Source organism: Amphimedon queenslandica, unplaced genomic scaffold (assembly GCF_000090795.2).
Source record: "Amphimedon queenslandica unplaced genomic scaffold, v1.1 AMPQUscaffold_13322, whole genome shotgun sequence".
In the NCBI taxonomy this organism is placed as follows: domain Eukaryota; kingdom Metazoa; phylum Porifera; class Demospongiae; order Haplosclerida; family Niphatidae; genus Amphimedon; species Amphimedon queenslandica.
Genome location: NW_003546442.1, coordinates 111815 through 132358, shown reverse-complemented (window position 1 = coordinate 132358; position 20544 = coordinate 111815). Strand labels below are relative to the sequence as shown.

General features: G+C 34.8%; 3 protein-coding genes across 3 annotated transcripts in view; 2 read left to right on the top strand and 1 right to left on the bottom strand.

Annotated features, from left to right (window-relative positions):
• The window catches only part of LOC109583162 (nodal modulator 1-like), a 16648-nt gene extending 5237 nt beyond the window's left edge, over positions 1 to 11411 (top strand). Inside the window, exons 8-35 of the mRNA XM_019998380.1 lie at positions 428 to 502; positions 578 to 682; positions 750 to 839; positions 886 to 942; positions 985 to 1098; positions 1432 to 1575; positions 1636 to 1752; positions 2702 to 2926; positions 3004 to 3067; positions 3151 to 3299; positions 3363 to 3441; positions 3833 to 3896; positions 3950 to 4051; positions 5469 to 5552; positions 7044 to 7126; positions 7176 to 7360; positions 8938 to 9027; positions 9076 to 9192; positions 9241 to 9303; positions 9423 to 9487; positions 9987 to 10044; positions 10091 to 10186; positions 10236 to 10319; positions 10374 to 10487; positions 10545 to 10646; positions 10702 to 10830; positions 10887 to 10982; positions 11265 to 11411. Of these exons, the coding sequence (XP_019853939.1) occupies positions 428 to 502; positions 578 to 682; positions 750 to 839; positions 886 to 942; positions 985 to 1098; positions 1432 to 1575; positions 1636 to 1752; positions 2702 to 2926; positions 3004 to 3067; positions 3151 to 3299; positions 3363 to 3441; positions 3833 to 3896; positions 3950 to 4051; positions 5469 to 5552; positions 7044 to 7126; positions 7176 to 7360; positions 8938 to 9027; positions 9076 to 9192; positions 9241 to 9303; positions 9423 to 9487; positions 9987 to 10044; positions 10091 to 10186; positions 10236 to 10319; positions 10374 to 10487; positions 10545 to 10646; positions 10702 to 10830; positions 10887 to 10982; positions 11265 to 11324 (2811 nt within the window). The 3' untranslated portion in view covers positions 11325 to 11411. The remainder of the gene's footprint in view (positions 1 to 427; positions 503 to 577; positions 683 to 749; positions 840 to 885; positions 943 to 984; positions 1099 to 1431; positions 1576 to 1635; positions 1753 to 2701; positions 2927 to 3003; positions 3068 to 3150; positions 3300 to 3362; positions 3442 to 3832; positions 3897 to 3949; positions 4052 to 5468; positions 5553 to 7043; positions 7127 to 7175; positions 7361 to 8937; positions 9028 to 9075; positions 9193 to 9240; positions 9304 to 9422; positions 9488 to 9986; positions 10045 to 10090; positions 10187 to 10235; positions 10320 to 10373; positions 10488 to 10544; positions 10647 to 10701; positions 10831 to 10886; positions 10983 to 11264) is intronic.
• On the bottom strand, positions 11412 to 14234 carry LOC100641087 (DBH-like monooxygenase protein 2 homolog). The gene is made up of 13 exons (XM_019998366.1): positions 13965 to 14234; positions 13772 to 13918; positions 13524 to 13718; positions 13383 to 13472; positions 13156 to 13335; positions 13003 to 13105; positions 12792 to 12958; positions 12680 to 12737; positions 12482 to 12633; positions 12379 to 12438; positions 12203 to 12330; positions 11982 to 12153; positions 11412 to 11726 (listed from the first exon to the last, which is right to left on the bottom strand). Exons 1-13 carry the CDS (start codon positions 14232 to 14234, stop codon positions 11481 to 11483), a joined length of 1968 nt encoding a protein of 655 aa, XP_019853925.1. The 3' UTR covers positions 11412 to 11480.
• A 537-nt stretch (positions 14235 to 14771) lies between these two features.
• Positions 14772 to 20210, top strand: LOC100640963 (V-type proton ATPase subunit H-like). Its single transcript, XM_019998371.1, has 16 exons — positions 14772 to 14878; positions 15253 to 15328; positions 15382 to 15487; positions 15534 to 15623; positions 15687 to 15727; positions 15850 to 15913; positions 15970 to 16074; positions 16123 to 16217; positions 17220 to 17327; positions 17766 to 17850; positions 17899 to 17973; positions 18023 to 18123; positions 18201 to 18279; positions 18439 to 18587; positions 19889 to 20002; positions 20056 to 20210. The coding sequence occupies exons 1-16, from the start codon at positions 14809 to 14811 to the stop codon at positions 20090 to 20092; spliced, it is 1395 nt and encodes a 464-aa protein (XP_019853930.1). The 5' UTR covers positions 14772 to 14808; the 3' UTR covers positions 20093 to 20210.
• Positions 20211 to 20544: the final 334 nt, after the last annotated feature.

The following is a 20544-nucleotide window of genomic DNA, read 5'->3' as shown; positions in this document are numbered from 1 at the left end:
CTATAGCTATGTAGCTATCTTTCTCTATAGCTACTCTTTCTATAGTTCCCCACCCCCTAGTCATTATCTTATTAAAACTTATAACTGTTAATTTGAATTAATTAATGGGCGTGTCTATATCATATCGAATTTATATCGATATCAACTAAAAATGACCGATATATCGATATTATCGTATCAAAACAAAATTTTTCAATATCGCCCACCCCTATTTTCAACAGGATAATTAATTATTTTGATTAGTAGCTGCAGGTCAAAATTTGACTTGATTAAATTTTGATCACATTTTTATGTGTTTGCAGCTCTGGTGTATGTCTAGTTGTCTACAGTATGAGGATTAAAAATTGAATCCAACCATTGATGGAAAAAGACATGAATTAATACTGGGCAAAAATCTTTGTTTTTTGACTATGTGTTGTATTTATAGGGTAATATTGAGAGTAATGGTGAACCTGTTCGTGGTGTGAGGTTTCTTCTTTATTCTGAAACACTCTCTGGCAAAGTTTGTGAAAATGATAGAGAGAGGGGGGAGGGGGAGTCTGAGCAGACTTACAAATTTTATATTATTTATATCTAGTCCCTCTGTGGTGAATCGGTAACAGAGTCTGGTGATTGTGTTGCAGTGTCTGATGCTAGTGGAGTATTCACTTATCACTCACTACCACCTGGAAAGTATAAACTTGTCAGTGACTCAAATAGAACCACATAACAAAAACCTTCAATGGGTCTCTCTCTCTCTCTCATTTTAGGAGTCTCATTATGAAAGTGCTAATAGTACATTTCTGGTATATCCTGAAAGTCTGTCCTTTACTGTTAAGAATGATTCTCTTCTTGTCATGGTAACTCTAGTGTCTCCCTTTGTGAGGATTTTTTGTTCCTTTGCAGCCAAAATTTGAAGTTCAAGGATTTACGATATTTGGAAGAGTGCTGAGTCATCATAAAGTAAATCTTGCCTTTTTATTACAGTCCATGATATTGCTATAGGGTAGTGGGCTGGAGGGAGTGAAGGTTGATTTTGGAGGGCAGCTACAGGCTATCACAGATAAAGATGGTCGCTATCAGTTACTTAATGTCAGTGCAGGATCATACACCATTAAGGTAAAAGGTGATGCTTTTTGTCATTTTGTTTCACTCTAATTAATTAGTACATGTGCAATTGTACAGTGTATATTAATTTACCATACAAGATGATTTATTGGCGGGAGTAATATTTGACAAATTTGCCTGTGGAAAGAAATTGGCAAATTTTATATTGGCGATTTTGTGCCATTGAGCATGCTCAGTTTGAAACAAAATGGTGGATTTTATATTGGCGATTTCTTCATAGAACCACCTATTGCCAATATTAATTCCCCGCCAATAAATCATCTTGAATGGTATATACGTGGCTGCATGCGTACCCATCAATGTTTTGGTTGTTGTTATTATTAGATTGAAGGGAATTCCCTCGAGTTTGATCCAGTGAATCTTGATGTGTCTCCCACTTCCCCTGAGCTTCCTGATATCGCCCCTTCACGTTACTCTGTTTGTGGTCATGTGACTATCACACGTCATCATCGCAGCCTAAAATTTTATGTAAGAAACTAAGAATGTTGTAGTGTGCTAAATTATAATTATTATTATTAATAATTGTAGACTGAGTCTAGGAATGTGGCACTGGTATCAGAACCTGAAGAGATCAGACAGGTTACATCTTTGGATTCCAAAGGAAACTTTTGTTTCATGCTGTCTCCTGGCAAATACTCCCTCAAGGTGATGGCAAATGTACATGTATAATTGTATATATAGTTGATGCTACCATACAAGTAGAATATTTTTAGAGTTGCACCGATACAGAAATTTACCAATATTCTATTGCCGATAAAGACCGATACCGATAACCGATCCGATTTTAATAACTAATATTAAAGTTTATTAAGTATTTATTAACAAATTTTAATCAATAACATAATTTGTATAGCCAAAGTTCTTTGTACCTAAAAGTAGTATTTCTGGCAAGAATTGCCCATAGCAAATCTACTGTCTTCACTAGTTTGTAATAGTCCCATATACATGATCGATTTTGGACATCTTTGACTCAGTAATAAGTTAGCTAAGCCTATGCAGGTGGACTCACCCAGCTTTTAGAAAACCACCACATGTTATTATAGTAACATTTCACGTGACTAATTACCTTAAGCCTACTATTCTTAGCGTCTACGAAATTTAGCTATATTAGCGAGAGAGCTTTAAATTGCTAAATTAAATAGACGCCAAAATAATTATTATTCATTATAATGGTTATTATTTATAGTTAATTTGGTTAAAAACGCTAAAATTAGTAACGCTAAACATGACTTTTGCTGATTTCGCTAAAATTAGTAGACACATAATAGTAGGCTTAAGGTATCCTACTGTGCATGTGCAATACCACCTGTTATAACATCAGAATTGGTAGCTTTTTTATAACCAATAACCAATATTCTCAAAATGGGCCGATATTTGATAAGCCAATCACAATGTCGGTGCAACTCTAAATATTTTACTGCCTTTATTATTTAATTTCTAAATTTTTATGTGTTTTAATTTTACAGTTTATGTGTGAGCTACTATAAATTAATATACATGTAATTAACAAAAAAACATTGCCTTTTAATTTTTTTATTTTAAAATTAAAGTCAACTTACAGTATTCCACTTTTACAGTATATTGCTCTTTGTAGGTAACTGTATCTGAAAATGAGGCGGAGAGGGGATTAAGTATTCTGCCTTTGGCTCTCCCTATTACTGTAGAAGCAGCTCCCATATCTGGTCTAGAGTTCAATCAGTACATTGTGTCTCTCTCTGGCTCTGTCTCGTGTTTAGTAATGTGCAGGAGAATGAATCTACTGATAGAGGAGCTACGTGTAGGAGAAGGAGGGAAAGAGGAGAAGGAATTGAGTGCTAAGGTACTGTAGTACATTTCCTATTCTTTATTATTCTCTATTATTGTGAATTAGTGATACTGTACATGTGTGTTATTTAGGTAACCATACACGGTAGTATTAGTTCTTTTACTGTTGAAGAATTATTACCTGGAAATTATAAAAGTAAGAAAAATTAATTATTTCTTTTTGTGATGCACCCACTCTCTATCTCTCACATTGCTCTCTGCCTCTCCCCATATCTCTAGTATCACTAGAGGATTCTTTACAATGGTGTTGGGAAAAGGAGGAAATTAGTCTATCCATTCCTCCCACTCCTCAGGACAATCCTCCTGTGGTTCACTTCAATCAGACAGGCTATCTTCTTACCATGGATATGTCACACGATGCTGATGTGGTATGTTAGCTTTTTATTGCAACTTAATGTACTCTACTACATTGTACATTGGGCTTTAATTAGAATATCATGGAAGGTAAAGAAGTGATAATGAGCATGTCAGTTAAAAAAGGATTCAATTACATTTGTATGGACAGAGAAGGTTTGTTTAGTTTTTGTTTCTTATTTGTTAATAATAATTATTGTGTATAATGTTAAGTATGAGTAGTTTTTTACTTCATTAACTTTGGCGTTTTATTCTTTGTAAAACTCAACTACATTTATCTCATTTATATGTGTATACTGTATGTCATTTAATTGAATGTTTTTACATTGTGTATTATGAGACCCATTATACAGTATACAGTAGCATACATGTAATAACATTTATTCATCTTATTCTGTAAAATACAAAAAAAAACAGAGCAAGTCAAGTATACACTATTATCCGGCTAGTTTCTTCATGTACATCATGTATGTGCATGCCTATTAAGTATTATCATGTACAGATGTCCTACATGATTGCTCTTATTATTAATCATTACTTTAATTAGGTCAGTTTGTGATTGTTCCTGTGTCCTGTCACACATTTGAGGCTGACATGTACATGTATATGACGTGAGTTACCTTTAGCGGGTGGAGTCAGTAGTAAGTTGTGATGGTAATCATAGGAGTGTTCCTTATCCAATGGAAATAAAGGCAGTGGGTCATAAAGTTGATGTAGTGATTCATTGTCAAACGGATGATCCCATTCTCTTGGACGTTACCCATAGGTACAATGTACATTTATTGTATATCATGTATTGAGGATTTGGGGTTTATACTATAGTGGGTTTACTTATTTTGAATTAATCTCCATTGAGTTTAATATAAGTATTCAATAAAATTAGTTCTACTAAAATTTATAACCTCTACATTTGTAAATGAGAAACAATTTTGTAGGTATACCTTACATGTACCTATATACTTTTCCTTATTTCATGTGAAATATTTTATTCCTGGCTTTATTTGATGCAGTCATGTTCTTATACATGTTAAAAATAACTAGGTGAATGTAAACATTGTGGGGGCGAGCATGAGCCATCAATTAACAACTGAAATAAATTATGATTGAACTAAATAAAATCAATCCAGCTCTCAGCCTGCATGCATATTCAGAACCCGGCCTCATGGCTAGGGTCTGAACAGAGCAAACACACCAGTTAACACAACCAAAATAACCAAATCAAAGTGACAAGAACGAGTCCTGCCACACTGAGAAAATGTACCAAGTTAAACTTCTAATCTAGCTTCCATCAATTACCATTTGAAATAAAATTGAACTAAATAAAATCAATCCAGCTCTTAGCCTGCATGCATATTCAGACCCCAGCGTCATGGCCAGCGTCTGAACAGAGCAAACACACCAGTCAACACAACCAAAATAACCCAGTAAAAGTGACAAGAACGAGTCCTGCCACACTGAGAAAATGTACCAAGTTAAACTTCTAATCTAGCTTCCATCAATTACCATTTGAAATAAGATTGAACTAAATAAAATCAGTCAACCCCAGAATTTCAGACCCCATCCTCATGGCCTTGCAGGGTCTGAACAGAGCAAACACACCATTTAATACAACTGACCCAGTAAAAGAGACAAGAATGAACTGTCCTGCCACTCTGAGAAATGCCAGCCAAGCTAAACTCAGTTCTCAGTAATCAAGCTGTTCTCCCAATTTTAATTCTTTCAATGAGAGGACTAATCTAAAGGAGTCTTGATCAAGCTGCTTTTAAGTTCTTCAGCCTTTCAGATGTTTTAGACAGCCCCTCTCTCTTATATAGCTGTTAGAAACTCAGTCTGAGTTTGTCACGTTAAAATTTCCGCCATCTTGTTCTTTTTTGACCACACTCTCTAAATTAATTTTGCCCACGTGGTCCAAATTAATCAATAGTAGTATACTAATTTAATTTTCGTATTTTTCCGTTCACAAACAAGACGTAACGCAAATAGACCTAGACAGATTAGTGTGGGTCTCGCTCATGCTTGCCCCAATTACACTTTGTGGATAAAGTGCATGTAGTATATGCCATGTGAATATCTGTCATTGCCAAAATTTTGAAATCAAAGCTTAAGGTCACTAAATGAACATACATGTATGTATTTGTGTACTTGTTCTCTCACTCTTGATCAAATTTATTTATTTTATTTAGTAATGGAACTACATCTGTTGTTTCAGCTGAAAAAAGAGTCAATGGAACGAATGATACAATATATTATTTCTCATTCTATGGAAGGTACATGTACATTTATTATATGCCCATGTATACTATGTCTCAACTGAGAATGGACCGGAAGTGGAAGCAGCTGCATTGGAATTTGAAAAATGTAGTTACGTCACTAATGACGTGTCATAATGATATTCATAGAGACATGGCTGATATTTCGGCTGTGTTGTTTCACTCTTAAAACAGTCTTGTTCTTCCTGATAAGCAGTACAATAGCTACTGGAGTCAACTAGTCTTCATAAAGGCCATCATTATCAGAAGATCTTGCTCTATTAGCACTTTAAAGGAAGAATTATCAGTTTGGGAGCTCGACCACATGTGCTTATGTAAACTATGACATCATAGAACGTCATTGCGGTTAGCTTTGGTATGCCATTGGGTTTATAGGGATAACCCGGTTCTCAGGGTTCCCAAGGGCTGAGAGACCCAAGACCTGAGATCCTGAAGCGGCATTGGGCGACTAAGAACCTGTGAAAGTCTCATTCTTATCCCACATTCCTATAAAAAGTTATTCCAGTTTTTCTTGGTCCAAACTCAGTTGGGACATAGTATATGTACGTATGAATCTAATTCTTATGTCTTTGGGCTCTCAATATGATGCATTTCTTTTCATGTGCCAGTGGAAGTGCTGTACAAACAAATGGGAGTATGCATCAGGAGAAAAATTTTTCTAATCTGATGCATTGACACTTACTCCCATTTGTTTTTATAGCACTTTCATTCTTGATGCTAGCGCACCTGTCACTTTGAGAACCCATCTTTATATGCTTATATGACTGTGTATGCTCATAGTACAATTCTCAGCTTAAGTTTAATTTCCACTATAATATATATACCTTAAGGTTACTTTTAAATGCGGGTACTATTAATTTCGAATTTTGCGTTTGGGTTAAAAATCGCAATTATTAATACGCGCAATTATTAATAATAACATCATGATGCCATATAACTATTAGTAATAATTACTTAATCGCAATTTTTAATACCAGCAAAATCTACCTTGTGCTAAAATCGCAAAATTTAGTACCCGCAATTAAAAGTCACTCTAAGGTACTTTGTTGGAGGTAAAATTAACAATATCAAAATTTAGTGGCACTTTTAAACCAATTGCATGTAAGTCCTGGCGTATGTGTGTGTACCACATTGAGTCTCCATTAGTGTTGAGTCTTTACTCCGCTAGTCACTTCATGTGTCATACTGTATGGCGCAAAATTTTTGAGGGCTCTAAATTTCGTAAAAAGCTATGTTATGGATTAAATTTTTTGCAAAATTATTTTGTCTACCATCTTGAACATAATAAATTGATTTTTACAGAATTAATTTTCACAAATCTTTAAAGATTTACCAAATTTGCTATATTTACAGCCCTTGAAAATTTTGCGCTATACAGTAAGTGTCCTTTACTTTGCCCTGTTGGCTGTTGCGATGTGCATGTACCATACAGTTCACACTATAGTTATTTTTTATTTATAATCATCAATTTTTATCAATTTATCCTAGGCCAAAGGAATGGGTTGTTCTATGTCCTACATCTCCCAATCTCCTATTTTATCCCAAGAAATACAACTATACCATTAAGAGCGGTTTGTATTACATATCTTTATGATATTTTATAAATATTATTGGTTTTAGACTGTCCGGAGTCTCTTCCTCCATTTGAGTGTAGTCACGGTTTCTTTGTGATTGGTCGGATTGATCCTCCTCTTTCTGGTGTTTCTATTACAGTAACAACTGGAGACAATGAGTATAATGTAACAACAGATGATGAGGGCCAGTATAAGGTTGGACCATTGTCAGAATCAACCAAATATACTGTGGTGAGTCATTATGCCCTCTACTGTGTGTGTATTATAAATGTATTGCTCCTTTTTTCTTAAAGTAAATAAAATTCTCCTTTTACTAATTTTTGAGTTGACTTGTAGTTTACATGGTTTTCAGCCATACCAGTGGTACATGTACATTTACTAGCATATAACATGTACATGTACATCAAGTTTCCCTCTAGATTTTTGCATAGTGCTCATGCAGCTTCTTATCAGTTCAAGTTGCTCAAAAAAGTGATCTCAACAAATGAGAAAATTTTCTATAGAATTTTTCTGATACTACAGTATGCATTAGGCTTAGCGATAGTATAGATTGCTGTACAGCTATTATCAAGATTATGATACTGTTGTTTTAACTATCAGGATATTTATCATGTGTGCATGGAGTATGCACATTTAAATAATAAATGACACTTAACAGCTGTAGTCATCTTCTAAGAGGCGAGAAGCTAAAGGCTATGATACACTATAGAAACTTCGTTTCACAAAACATCTTTTATACAGGAGTCAATTGAGCTTAAAACATGTTTCATGATGTCAATATTAAATGCATTTATAAGTACAATGACTATATTCTATTATCTTCATGTAAACAGTTTTGCTTTATAGTTGCTCAAAATTGAGCCAACGACTAGAAGCTATAGCCTTTGCCCTTTAGTCAAATTTTGTCAAAAATGGCTCCAAGAAAATTTTTATTTTTTTGTACATATACACATATGCATGCATGTGCATGTACATGTACATATCCTCATGTTCAGGAGTCCATAATGTGGGTAAAGAAGGAGTAGGAGTGTGAAGCGCCCCCGCTTTAATGAGATTTTCTTTCTGCTTACCAGAGCTAGCGGATATACTATTTTTAGACGAGGGTGTGGTCGCTTTTGACCACATGCACACCTTACGCAAAATGGATGAGTCTATTACTATGTCTACATAGCTTTTAAGCAGTTTCTCTAGAAGTTTCTGTTACTTCAGGCAATAAACCTCCAGGAGATCCCCTAAGCTAGCTACCAGAAATTGCTCTAGGATTGATACACCTATAAGACATGCTTTAAGAAGTATTGTGACCAAGAAAGCTAATGTGGTACCAGAACGCAGCTTAGGTATCATCATAGCAGTAGTGTTCTTCTTCAAATAGCCTTTTCACCATATAATCCACATCCTTCTTCACGAATCTAGCTGCTCTTGGCTTCTTTTTTTAGCGGCATGGCAAAATTAGCAAGCCTCCATCGAGGCCTCCATATGCATCAACATGCGTAAGGTGTGGTCAAAAAAGACCACACCCTCGTCTAAAAATAGTATATCCGCTAGCTCTGGTAAGCAGAAAGAAAATCTCATTAAAGCGGGGGCGCTTCACACTCCTACTCCTTCTTTACCCACATTATGGACTCCTGTCATGTTGTGTATCAACTTTGAGCTGATTCCGAGTAAGGTAGCCATGAATGTAGATCTATTTTATGAGTCCAACAATGCAATTAATGTTTGAAACTTTGAATAGTATTGCCATTTCAGTAGTATTGAAATTGCAAGTTTTTTGCAATTTCATTTTAAATTTGTACTCAATTATTTTTTAGGTTCCTTATTTAGAAGAGTATTCATTTGAACCATTTGATGATGACCTACACTCCTTTAAAGCAATAAAGAAATCAAAACTTACAATTAAAGTTAGAAAAACCACAATCATTCTAAAGTGATCCCCTCTCTCTCTACAGATCAGTGATCATTCCACTCAGAATCCTTTAGCAGGTGTATTGATATCAGTGAATGGTGAAGGCTTAAGAAACTCTACCACTACATCAGAAGAAGGCTTTGTAGCATACAGTGACATTGTAAGACAATGAATCTTTTTAGTTAATTAATACACATAAATTTATTAGCTCCCAGGTCAATACTATATAAAGCCTTTATTGAGGGAGTTTGAATTTCAGCCTCCATCAATGGTTAGTACATACAGTCATGACTTATTAGTTTTGTGTAATTGTGTTTATAACTCACAATTTGCATGTGAATGTACATCCATATCAATTATTTGCATCGTTTTCCATTGTGATTTTTACAGGTTGTTGATTTGAAACAAGGAGAAGATTTATCTGTTAATTTTAAAGCCATTAGAGTTGCCTTTAGGTTTGTACATGACATGTATAGTATGGTATGCACATGTAATTATTCATGTACTTCAGTTTTGTTAATAACTACTGTAAAAGATGATTATTAATATTGGGCAAATTTGTCTGTCAAAATAGGTGTAATTGGCAGTTTTTATATGATTTACAATTTAGTGCCTAATGTGTCATTATGCATGCTTTAATTCCTTGCCAATTAAGCATCTTGTATGGTATCAGATACATATGTACATGGAGCAGGGCACTTAGTATGGACAGTTCTGTGAATGCATTGATTGGCATTTTTGCGGGGGATTAGCAGCCATGACATGCTTAGAACAAAAAATGGCAGATTTTGACCAATCACCAAATTTTAACTCCAATTACTCCACCAATGTGTGCTATACAATATTGATTTTTAAGAGTTTAACTATAAATTGCAATAGTTATTTGCACCTTAATGTACATTTTGTATTTTAGTTATTACATACAAATCATTATTATTATGATATTTATTTCAGTTGTAGTGGTAAAGTCTTGTCTCTCAATGGGTCTCCATTAGAGTCAGTTAGTGTTGAGGTAAGATGTACATTGGCACACCCACAGACACTCGTCTCTTTTCTAGTTAGTTTCCCAAGTAGATAATGAAGGTCATTGCAAAAATTATCATGATGCTGTACTCACTGATAAGGAAGGACACTATAAATTTAGAGGCTTACAGGTAACAGAATAAGAATATTAAATAAATAGATTCATTAATATTCCATTAGCCTAAGTGTCAGTATCAGCTGTCGTTAGCAACTAATGATGAATCAATGATTGAGAAAGGGCTACCTGTCACTCGCCATTTTACAGTAAATTAGCTTTGTATAAATGTTCATGTACATGTATGTCTATTTTTCTGTTAGTTAAGTGAAAAGGATATTGAAGGAGAGAGCTTTATTGCAGTGCTAAAGAATGAACGAGTTTATGTAACTGGAAATGTCATTATTAATAATTTGGACCTATTAACATACATTACAGTGAGCATGATCATTGTGTGTCAATGTGCATGTATATACAATATTTCTTTTGTACAGGTTGGTCTGTACAGTGATAAATATTTAGAGTCTCAAGTGTTTTCAGTAGGAACTGATCCTATTGGTTTCTTTCGTATGCCACCTCTCCCTCATAATAATTCAGTATGTTTTAGCTATTTGACTATACCTCTCATTGTTATAACTTTTTTATAAATAGAAGCCATATTATGTTCAGTTGGATTCCAGTCTGCTATACTCTCAGTCTTACAAGGTATTTGTTTCTAATTCAAATGTCTCTCTAACAGCTGGGAGAGACACACATGTCACTTTTAATGTTACAGCCAAAGTAAGTATATAGGAATAGCATCTTATTATTTTACAGTATGTTTATCTCTTGTGTAGTCAGTCCCATTAGCTAATGGTAACAGTTACAGAGGATCTTTTGTTGGTATTTTTGTGGCACTGATAGTTATATTTGTATTGGCAAATATTGACAAGGTACTTAGGAGAGATGGGATTTATAGAATAAAATGTAACAGTACACTTCACCTAAACCTTTAAAGTGTACTACAGTACTAGACTAACTTCTCTGATCAAATTTTCTCTGATACCAAGTTCCTTAAAATAAGTTCTTAGAGTTGCTATTTGTACTAATCTATGGGCCAAGTTCATCTTTATTGATGTTGCTAATAGTAATAGGTTTATGTTATAACTCTTTTTTGCCTCACCCAGCTCTGCATAGGTGAAGATTAGGTTTTATATTTGTTTCCTTTCTTGTAGATATTAGTATACATAAGAGGAAGTGGAACTGGAGGAGGCTTTAGGGGAAAGAGACATTAATGAATTCTTTTAGCTCATATAATTTATATAGTGTCAAAAATTAAAATTTTGTTATTGATATAAATAATTATTATAAAGTCACACGAATTATAATTTATTTGACTTGGAAATTTTAATTACATTGGTATGATGATGTGAGGCGACAAAAATAATTAATCAAGTTAGGTAACGATGACTAATTTGTGGCCAAAATATAGTGACCAAGACCAATAGGAATAAAGTGATTGCAGTTAGCATGATGAGAATGATGATCTGTATGTCACTACTGCTTGCACCAGCACTTCCTCTAGAAACCTCTTGCACACATTCTCTTTTACAACATGGCAGTACTTGCTCTTCATTGTTACAGGATTGTAGTGATGTATATGAACAGCATACTTGAGGAACTGTACTGATAATTGTCTGTTAAAAGCAATGGAATGTAATACCGTATAGCGCTTTATTTTGGCAGCACTTTATTTTGGCGATTTTGCTGTAAAATTGTAATTGGCCGTTTTTTATTTGGCGATTTTTGTGTACACGTGCATTACTGAGCATGCACATTAATGATTGGCAGTTTTAATATTGGTGATTCTGCTTGCAAACCACCAATCTCCAAAATAAAACTCCGCCAAATTAAAGCATTATACGGTACATTGAAATTATTAGAATTTATACCTTTCCTGTTTCAGGTGGCAGGCATCTGGTCGATTGTTTTCCATTTTTGTAAATTAATTTTCGGTATGATTCTTTTTGTTCAGGAGTCCAGTCTAATAAGTTCATTGCTGTCTCCATTTTCTCTCGACTAGAATTGGCACTTAAAGAACCAAACAGATTCCTGTATTCAGATCTGTGTTTTTGCAGAAAGTATATCAAATAATACAATACTTTACACTTACGGAACATGTTGTTCTACAAAGATTTTAAACTGATCAAAGGTTGGTGTACTTTCACAGTCAGCTCTTTCTACACGAGGATAATAGAGTAATGCTGCTACACACATCTCATCTGTACTGCTTATACCTCCCTGTGATAACAGTAAACTTTGAGTAATATATGAAACATACTGTCTAACCATTGTAATTTTATTCCTGTTGCTTGTATTGTAGTAGCACTCCAGCATCAAGCTGTCACCCTATAATTTATTTAAACAATGAGAAAATTTGTTACAAGCATACCGGTAGTACAGTTATTTCTTTTTTTAAGTGGTTAAACTGCTGGAAATTAAAGTCATAATGATAGTTTTTATCAATTGGGCTAAGCTCTTCATATCTTGAGATACCTGGAGAACACTCCAACTGTCTAATATGATGAATGATAAGCTTTGATCCTGTTTCATGATTTAATGCAAAATAAAAGTTTATGTGTAACTATACCTGCTGTATGAGTGTGGAACATGTTGGCAAATACCTTGACACCATTAGGAGGTAGGAACTAAAGGAAGCAAAAAGCTATTGGAATTATACATGTACATGCTTTTATTTATACATTTCTTGTGCATTCTGAAGGACAAAGGCCAGTTACTGAGTAATCAACTGTATTGGGTGGAATAACCATTGTATTATCATTAATGTGACCAACAGTCATCACTCCAGCATTATATTCTCTTGGAGTGTCAATGTATGTGAACTCAATGCCTGAGCTATCAACAATACCTGAGAGAGGAGATAGAATATTTAAATAAATTAACTAATCTAACCTGAGATGTGATCCGGATTATTGTAGTGTAACTGAATGACTGCATAATGAGGACTTTTAGCTCCTCCAATGGGATAAGCAATGTTACTAGGAAAAGTAAAATCCTACATCAAAAAATAAAAAAATATATTGAAAATAAATTATTAATACTTACACTTCCTCCTACTCCCCATACAGCAAATGGGATTGCACAGTCAGCAACACGATCACTAACACCCCCATAGCACTCTCCTGATCCTTCAGCACCAAGATCTGATTCATAAAGACCATCACATAAATAAATGACGATATGATGGACAAATGGCTCATTCCCAGGAGTGATATGAGGAGAAAACTAAAATGAAAAAGTTCAAGCTGAAGCAAAACAAATCATTCATGTACTTTAATGATGTATTTCATATTGTAAGTGAGGGCAGGAGAAAGTTTCATAGCTTCACACCAGTAAGTAGTGGTTACACTTGGTACATCTACCTGCATAGTATCACATTGGTATGAGTGAAGCTATTAACTGTAAAGTGGTACCTGACTTGCAGATACAGTAAAGGATTGGGTATTGTCAGGTATTCTAGGAGGATTTGGTAATGCCCCAAGAAGATTGAAGCTTCTTGTGCCTTGATTGTTATGCTTTGATATTGTATAAGTTATGGAGCCATCTGCTTCTTTTGTGACTGTTGGTTTCTTATTGCTCCAACTGTATACTACATGAGCCGTTTCATACTTCATGCATGATGTGAATATGAAAGATTAATATGATATTCAGTGATTCTTACAAGTATGTCTAGATCACAATCATCGCAGGTGATAAAGTTGCGATAAAACTCCAGGACAGTATATCCATCCTCTACCTCAGCATTAGTTAGGAACCAGTTCTGTATTGGATCAATAGGTGGAGTGTATCTCCCATAAGCATACCTATCCTGTAAGAAAACATACGTATTAGTATTGCAGATGTTGATATGTTACATGGAAATATTTGCTTGAACCATCTACCCATCCAATAACTACATCAGACCCTGGCATTTGTCCATTTGATGAGAGTCCAAACCCAATCCATCCAGTAGTTTGTACTTTGACTGCAAATTTAATGACTTCACTTGTCTTACTGAAGTTCCAATAGAGCCAGTAGTTATCCTGATCCAGTGCTACATTAAATGGGTAAATAGAAGTAAGGTCTTTAATGCATGACACAATTAATGGCAAGAAAAAGAAAAGGCAGAACTCTTTTATCTGCATAATGGGGAGACCACTCAGAAACTAAAAACTAATTAGCTCCAATGTCGTCATGCATGCTCAATGAATCGAATAAAGTTAATACCGTAAACGTAAAAATTTTCGTGGTGTAAATTTTCGTATTTTTTGGAATTTTTTCATAAAAACTAATTTTCGTGCATTAAAAATTTCGTGGTAGGCGTTACCCAATCTTATTAATTTATTGACCACGTGGCGACATTGCGACACCTGCAGAGATGCCTACCTCATGTGTATCTTCACTATCTTTTCAGTTATCAGGGGTTACCATGTATATAAGGAGATCTGGGAAGCAGAGATGCTGAAGTGTGAAAGAGAGACGAGTAATATTCATGGTCAGTATGTGTGGCTGTCACATGGCCTATTAAATTAACCACCACACCCTTGCATTAAAATTTCGTGGATCTGTGCGGCCCACGAAAAAAACGAAAATTTATCCGCCACGAAAATTTTTACGTTTACGGTATCGTGACTTTAACGTGACAGTGACACTCACGTGATCCAAATTAATTACTATACCAAGAGAGAGGCTGATTCTAGAGGAGGGATCTGAGCAGATATGGCAACTTACCAGAAGCTTGACATGGTGATAGAGACGGTAGGGGATGACGATGCACAAACTACCAATGGTAAGACAGTGAGAGAAGGGAGTTGTGCGCCCTGCACGTCGTATGCCATAGAGCTCATGTTTACAACATGCCCTCTACTCCTCTTTATGATGAGACAGTAGTTGGTTATAAGCTCATTTGTCCCTTTGCCTACCCACACCACTGTGTATAGAGGAATAACCTCTGTATGTATGTATGTACATATATTATTATTATTATTATACTGTATAATTTTTTCCGTAGATCATAAGTTCACATGACATTTGTTAACATTTTGTATGGTTATTGTCTCTTTCATTCATTCAATAGTGTGAATCAGATCATTTATATCATTGTATTGTGTTACCCCATTCAATTTATATTATATTTTTCTCTCACTCACTCACTCTTCATAGCTAGAGGTACCTCTAAAGCTGCTTCAGTCACAAGGGAAGTCAGAAAGAGGGACTTCTCTTTTAAAGACTATTCTAAGTGAGTATAATATTTTATGTCACTTTTCTACTACCAATCTCATGTACATTTAGGAATCGTCAAATATCTCCTCAAGCTGCAAAGTTTGGAAACAGTTTAATAATTCCAGGAGTGTCAAAAGAAGAGAAGTCATTTGCTGTACGGCAGCAAGCAGGACTGGTAACCTAATACACTCCAATAGAATAACTTCATGTCCTTTACCTAGTGTGTTGAGCTCTTCAGGTCGATATTGTCTAACTTCAGATCTTCGGAACCTCTGCAGTTTATTTTAACATTGCTGGTGGATATCACTGAGGTACATGTACATGTTCATACTAGCAGTGATAATTGTATTATCAAATATTCTTTATATTAATAGGATCATGACACTACAGCACTGTTGGTGAAAAAACATAATGGGTAGGATTTAGTTTCTACTGTTGGTGCTTGTATTTACATGTACATGTATCTCTCTCTCTCTCTCTCTCTCTCTCTCTCTCTCTCTCTCTCTCTCTCTCTCTCTCTCTCTCTTTCACTTTTAGTCATGAGCTGACTCCATTGTTAGTTGCTATTCTTGGTAGACATGATTTATTTTGCCAGAGTCAGGTATTGCTAGCCTATTATCATTTTATCTCTCTCTCCATCTCCCTATCTTCCTTTAGGCTTGTTTGTGTATAACTCGTATAATTGCTTTCTCTCCTGACCCAATGGAGGGAGATCAACTCACACAGCTTATCAGTTGGATCACATCACAACTAAAAGCAGGCGTAAGTCCTTCTATTAATAGTAACATGGCTCAGTGTGTCTAAATGTAGAATGAGTATTTGGAGTGCATTACTAAAGCTCTAATGTCATTCCTAAGAAGACAGGTGTACCGGGTGCCATTTTTTGAAGCTCATGGCATTAAGCCGTAAGTAACATACATGTACATGATGTTTACAAACTTTACATGTATTAATATTTATATAATGTATGTCATAGCTACACTTACATGTACGTGTATGAGATTTTTCATTGCCATGTGATGAGAAAAAATAAACTTAACTAATGTACTAGGCCCTAAGATTAGAAATCTAATTTGTAAATTAAATGTATTTTATCACAATGAAAATACAAATTGCCCAATGCAGCTACACAGGCATAGCCAGGGGTAGCAAGTGGGATATCCCCATTTTTAAATCAAAATAAAACCCTAAGTAGATAGACTAATAAGCTGCTTTGGGAAAGAAAACTGTTTTACAGCTTACATACGTGTAGTAAAGAAAGCTTATAGTGAAGAACCAGGCTAGCTAAGTCCTTTTATTAGATATTGATGTTGCTTATTGTCATTCAGGAATTTTGCCATGTTGAAAGTAAACATAGTCACAGCCTAAAGGGGGCTTGGTTTTGCAAAATTTTGCAATATCAACATGGAGCTGATTCTGATCAATTTTGGATTTTTTATAAATTTTTAAAGTTGCTTAAAAATTGGGCCAACAACCAGAGGCTATGTAGCCTTTGATTATTGGCCGAATTTCATCAAAAACGGCTAGAAAAGAATTCACCATTTTAATAGTTTTTTCTGGTATGTTTATTTATGTGCCCTTATTTTGTGTATCAACTTTAAGCTGATTGCAATCAAAATTGGATTTTTTGTGAATTTTAAAAGTTTCTCTAAGTGCCAAGTACTGTATTGTAGTGCTTATCAGCTCATGAAGCATTCCGTTTAACTCACTTAGCATGCTTTGTGGAAACCCTGAACTTGTTACCTCTTTCTAAAATTCCTACTTGTAAAAATATTAATACTTGTAACAATAGTACATGTACATGTACATGTAGTTAGATGTGTATGTTGCTATTTTGTAATATTTTGTACATGCAGTATTTCAACCTCACATTGATGTGTAAATTATGTGCAATATTTTTTGTACAGTATTCTTGATCTACTGGATCATCGCATTAATTTCCAATTGCAATACGAGTTGATATTTAGTCTGTGGATGCTCTCGTTTGAGGAGTACATTGTCTCAAGAATGAAAGAGTAAGAAGAAGAGAGACAGAGAGGAATGCACATGTATTTTGTTGTAAATTGAAATATAGCCCCAATTCAATTACATGTATGTCTAACTTATAATTATTTTGCTAATATTAATTGTTTATGTTTACATGTACATGGTCTGTTTTACCGTATAGCATTTTATTTTCGAGGAGCTAAGCTTTCGCTATTTTTGCGGTTAGCATGAAACTGCAAAATTAAAGATCTGCTAAAATTTCAATTGCCATTAAAGGTGTGGCACTAACATTGCAAATCCGCAAAAATTATTTCCGCAAAAAAAATTAATTTTTATCAATCTGCGAAATTTTAGCTCCGCTAAATTAAAGCGCTATACGGTATTCCTTTTTATGCTCAAATTAAAACCCGGTGAAAATTTTAACTCATATGAAGCATGCTTTTTTTATATTTTGGACTTGCTTGTAGGTTTCCTGTAGCTATTGTTTTGAGTGATGTTCTAAAAACCTCAAGTCGTCCAAAAGTACAGAGAATTATACTAGCCACTTTCAGGGTGAGTGGGTTTCAGGGACTATAATGCTATGTTTATATTATAATTTAGAATCTAATTGAGAAATCTGATCCTGAAACAGCTGATAAATATGCAGCCGAGATGATTCATTTCAAGGCAGTTCAGGTTTGAAAGACCTTTTATTGATTCACTTTTATTTTTTTATTTCTTAAAGGTATTGACTATACTGGAGGGGAGGTCACTGGATGATGATGATTTTGAAGACGACGTTAAATTTTTGCAGGAGAAATTAAAGATCTCACTACAGGATCTGAGGTTTGAACAACACAGCTTTACCTTTATCTTTTTATATTTTTTTCATTTTTTTTCTCTGCCTCTTCTCCTTTCTTTAGTTCATTTGATGAGTATTCCACTGAAGTTGAGTCTCGCAGGTTGGAATGGAGCCCAGTTCACAAGTCGGACAAATTTTGGGTCAGTCAAGAGAGAGAGAGAGAGAGAGGAGGAAGGAAAAGAAATTGGAGGATTGGAAGAAAGGGGAGGGGGAGGGAAAAGGTGGGTGGGAAGTGGTAATTGAGAGCAAGATAAGAAAATTTGTAGGAGAGGAAGTATATATTTTTTGTTTTCCATTAGAGAGAGAATGTCATGAAGCTCAATGATAATAACTATCACTTACTAAGATGTTTGATTGGCATTTTGAAGGAGTCGTCGAATCCAACTGCTATGGCTGTTGCTTCACATGACCTGGGAGAATATGTCCGTTATTATCCTCGTGGAAAAAAGTACACACAAACACATCTCTTGTCAACATGCCAAAACCGAAATATTTCAGAATGACCATTTATGATATTTTAAGTCCCTGACTACACTGTATCTGTGGTCAATAGCTAATAATAGACTGCTGTAGAGTTAATGCAGCTAGTGTACTAGTTATAACTCGCTATGTACAACTGTTTTTGGCAAACAAGAAGAATTTGCGTCGATACTCAATAGATGTGTTGCATAATATAATAGAGGTGGCCAAGATAGTACTTGAATCACTATCGCAATATTTGCCACAATACTATTGCAATAGAAACGATCATGATATTATAGCTTTCATGTGTTAGCACTTACATGTAATTCACATTAATAACAGAACTCAACAACACAAGAGCATATTAATAAGTATTATTTGTACATACATGTATTGTAGCTTTGTGTGTTGTTAATAACTACTAATCATAATCATTTTTTATTTACAACATGACGAACTTCCCTGCAAAGCTCTACCAAGTATCTTTCTTGCTTCTCTCTGGCTCTGCTACCATTGCAATAGTAACTAAAAATGTGGTTGTATGGTTGTAGTACTAAGCATGCCTACTCTGACTGGCTAGCTTATTAACACGCTACTATAACATGACAATAGCCTCTTGGCGACAGAGAGTCTATTTGTATAGCTCAGTTCTAGCCAATATTATATAGCTCATAATGATTGTTTGCTGCAATGGATACATGTGTACATGCTAGAGCTGGGCGATAGTTTCGAATATATTCACTATCGCGATAGTATAGAAGCTATCGTGATAGTGGATCTAGCCAGCCAGTCTAGGCATGCTCTGTGCTATAACCACATTTTTAGCCATTAAGTGTTATAGTCATGGCAATGGTAGCAATTTAAGAGTGATATTTGGTAGAGCTTGGGCATGTTGTAAATGAACAATGATTATGCTTACTAGTTAAACAATGCATCAAGCAATAATGCGTACATAACAATATGCTACATTTATTGCATTGTTGAGTTGCATCATTTTAATTTAAAATTAATAAACTAAACATATAAAAGCTATTATATCGTGATAGTTTCACTATCGGGATAGTAATTGAGGCAAATATCGTGATAGTGATTTATCACTATCGCCCAGCTCTAGTACATGCATACGTAGAGCTGTATTTACATTTAGTTATTTAACTATATCCACCAGAATGATCGCTTCTATTAGTAACATGAATCTTTTAATGCTTTTGCCCAGAATATACATGTTATTTAGCTTAATTAAGCCACTAAGCACTGACTACCAACCCTTCTTGTTTCTCTCAATAGTGTCATTGATAAATTGGGTGCAAAGGAGTTAGTCATGGGTCTGGTCAATCATGGCAACACTGAGGTTAGGATGCAGGCACTGCTATCCATACAGAAAATGATGGTCCAGAATTGGTGAGTTATTTTTACCATTTTTTAAATTTTATTCTTTTCTTTTTAATATATAGGGAGTATTTAGGAAAGCAATTAGCAGCTACATCATAAAGAGAGACAGTTATTAGATACTGTATTATAAATAATTAATATCTAGTCGTTTCATATTTTCTAGCAAGATGTGTGTGTGTGTTGTCCAATCTATGGTGTTATTATTATTACAATCGAAGCCAAGGTTCAGCTGTACATGTACATGCAATTATGGCCTTTTTTGAATATTTATTTGGACATTCATGAGCTCAATGACTCTTGTCTATTGTTTGTGCTTTGTGTACAATCATGCAGGGAGAAAGTGTGTATTGATGTCATTTTTGTAAGATAGTGCTATGCAATTGTCACTATGGAAGGATTTCATGTGTCAGTAGTAAGGCTAGGAAGTGGAATGCTGGTAATGCCAAAAGGCGACTATTGTGATTACACCATTACAACAACAAATTGCAGGTCAAAATTTTTATTAATTAAAATCCTGATTATAAAATGACATTCTTCATGCCCATGATAAC

Excerpts from the sequence above, each read along its gene's own strand:
- LOC100641087 (XM_019998366.1), bottom strand. The coding sequence starts at position 14,234 with ATGCAGATAAAAGAGTTCTGCCTTTTCTTTTTCTTGCCATTAATTGTG. Across the intron at positions 13,919-13,964 it reads GTTCAAGCAAATATTTCCAT|GATAGGTATGCTTATGGGAG; the intron begins GTAACATATCAA and ends GTTTTCTTACAG. Across the intron at positions 11,727-11,981 it reads TGCCACCTGAAACAGGAAAG|ACAATTATCAGTACAGTTCC; the intron begins GTATAAATTCTA and ends TGCTTTTAACAG.
- LOC100640963 (XM_019998371.1), top strand. The coding sequence starts at position 14,809 with ATGGCAACTTACCAGAAGCTTGACATGGTGATAGAGACGGTAGGGGAT. Across the intron at positions 17,851-17,898 it reads TTATACTAGCCACTTTCAGG|AATCTAATTGAGAAATCTGA; the intron begins GTGAGTGGGTTT and ends ATTATAATTTAG. Across the intron at positions 18,280-18,438 it reads ACAAGTCGGACAAATTTTGG|AGAGAGAATGTCATGAAGCT; the intron begins GTCAGTCAAGAG and ends GTTTTCCATTAG.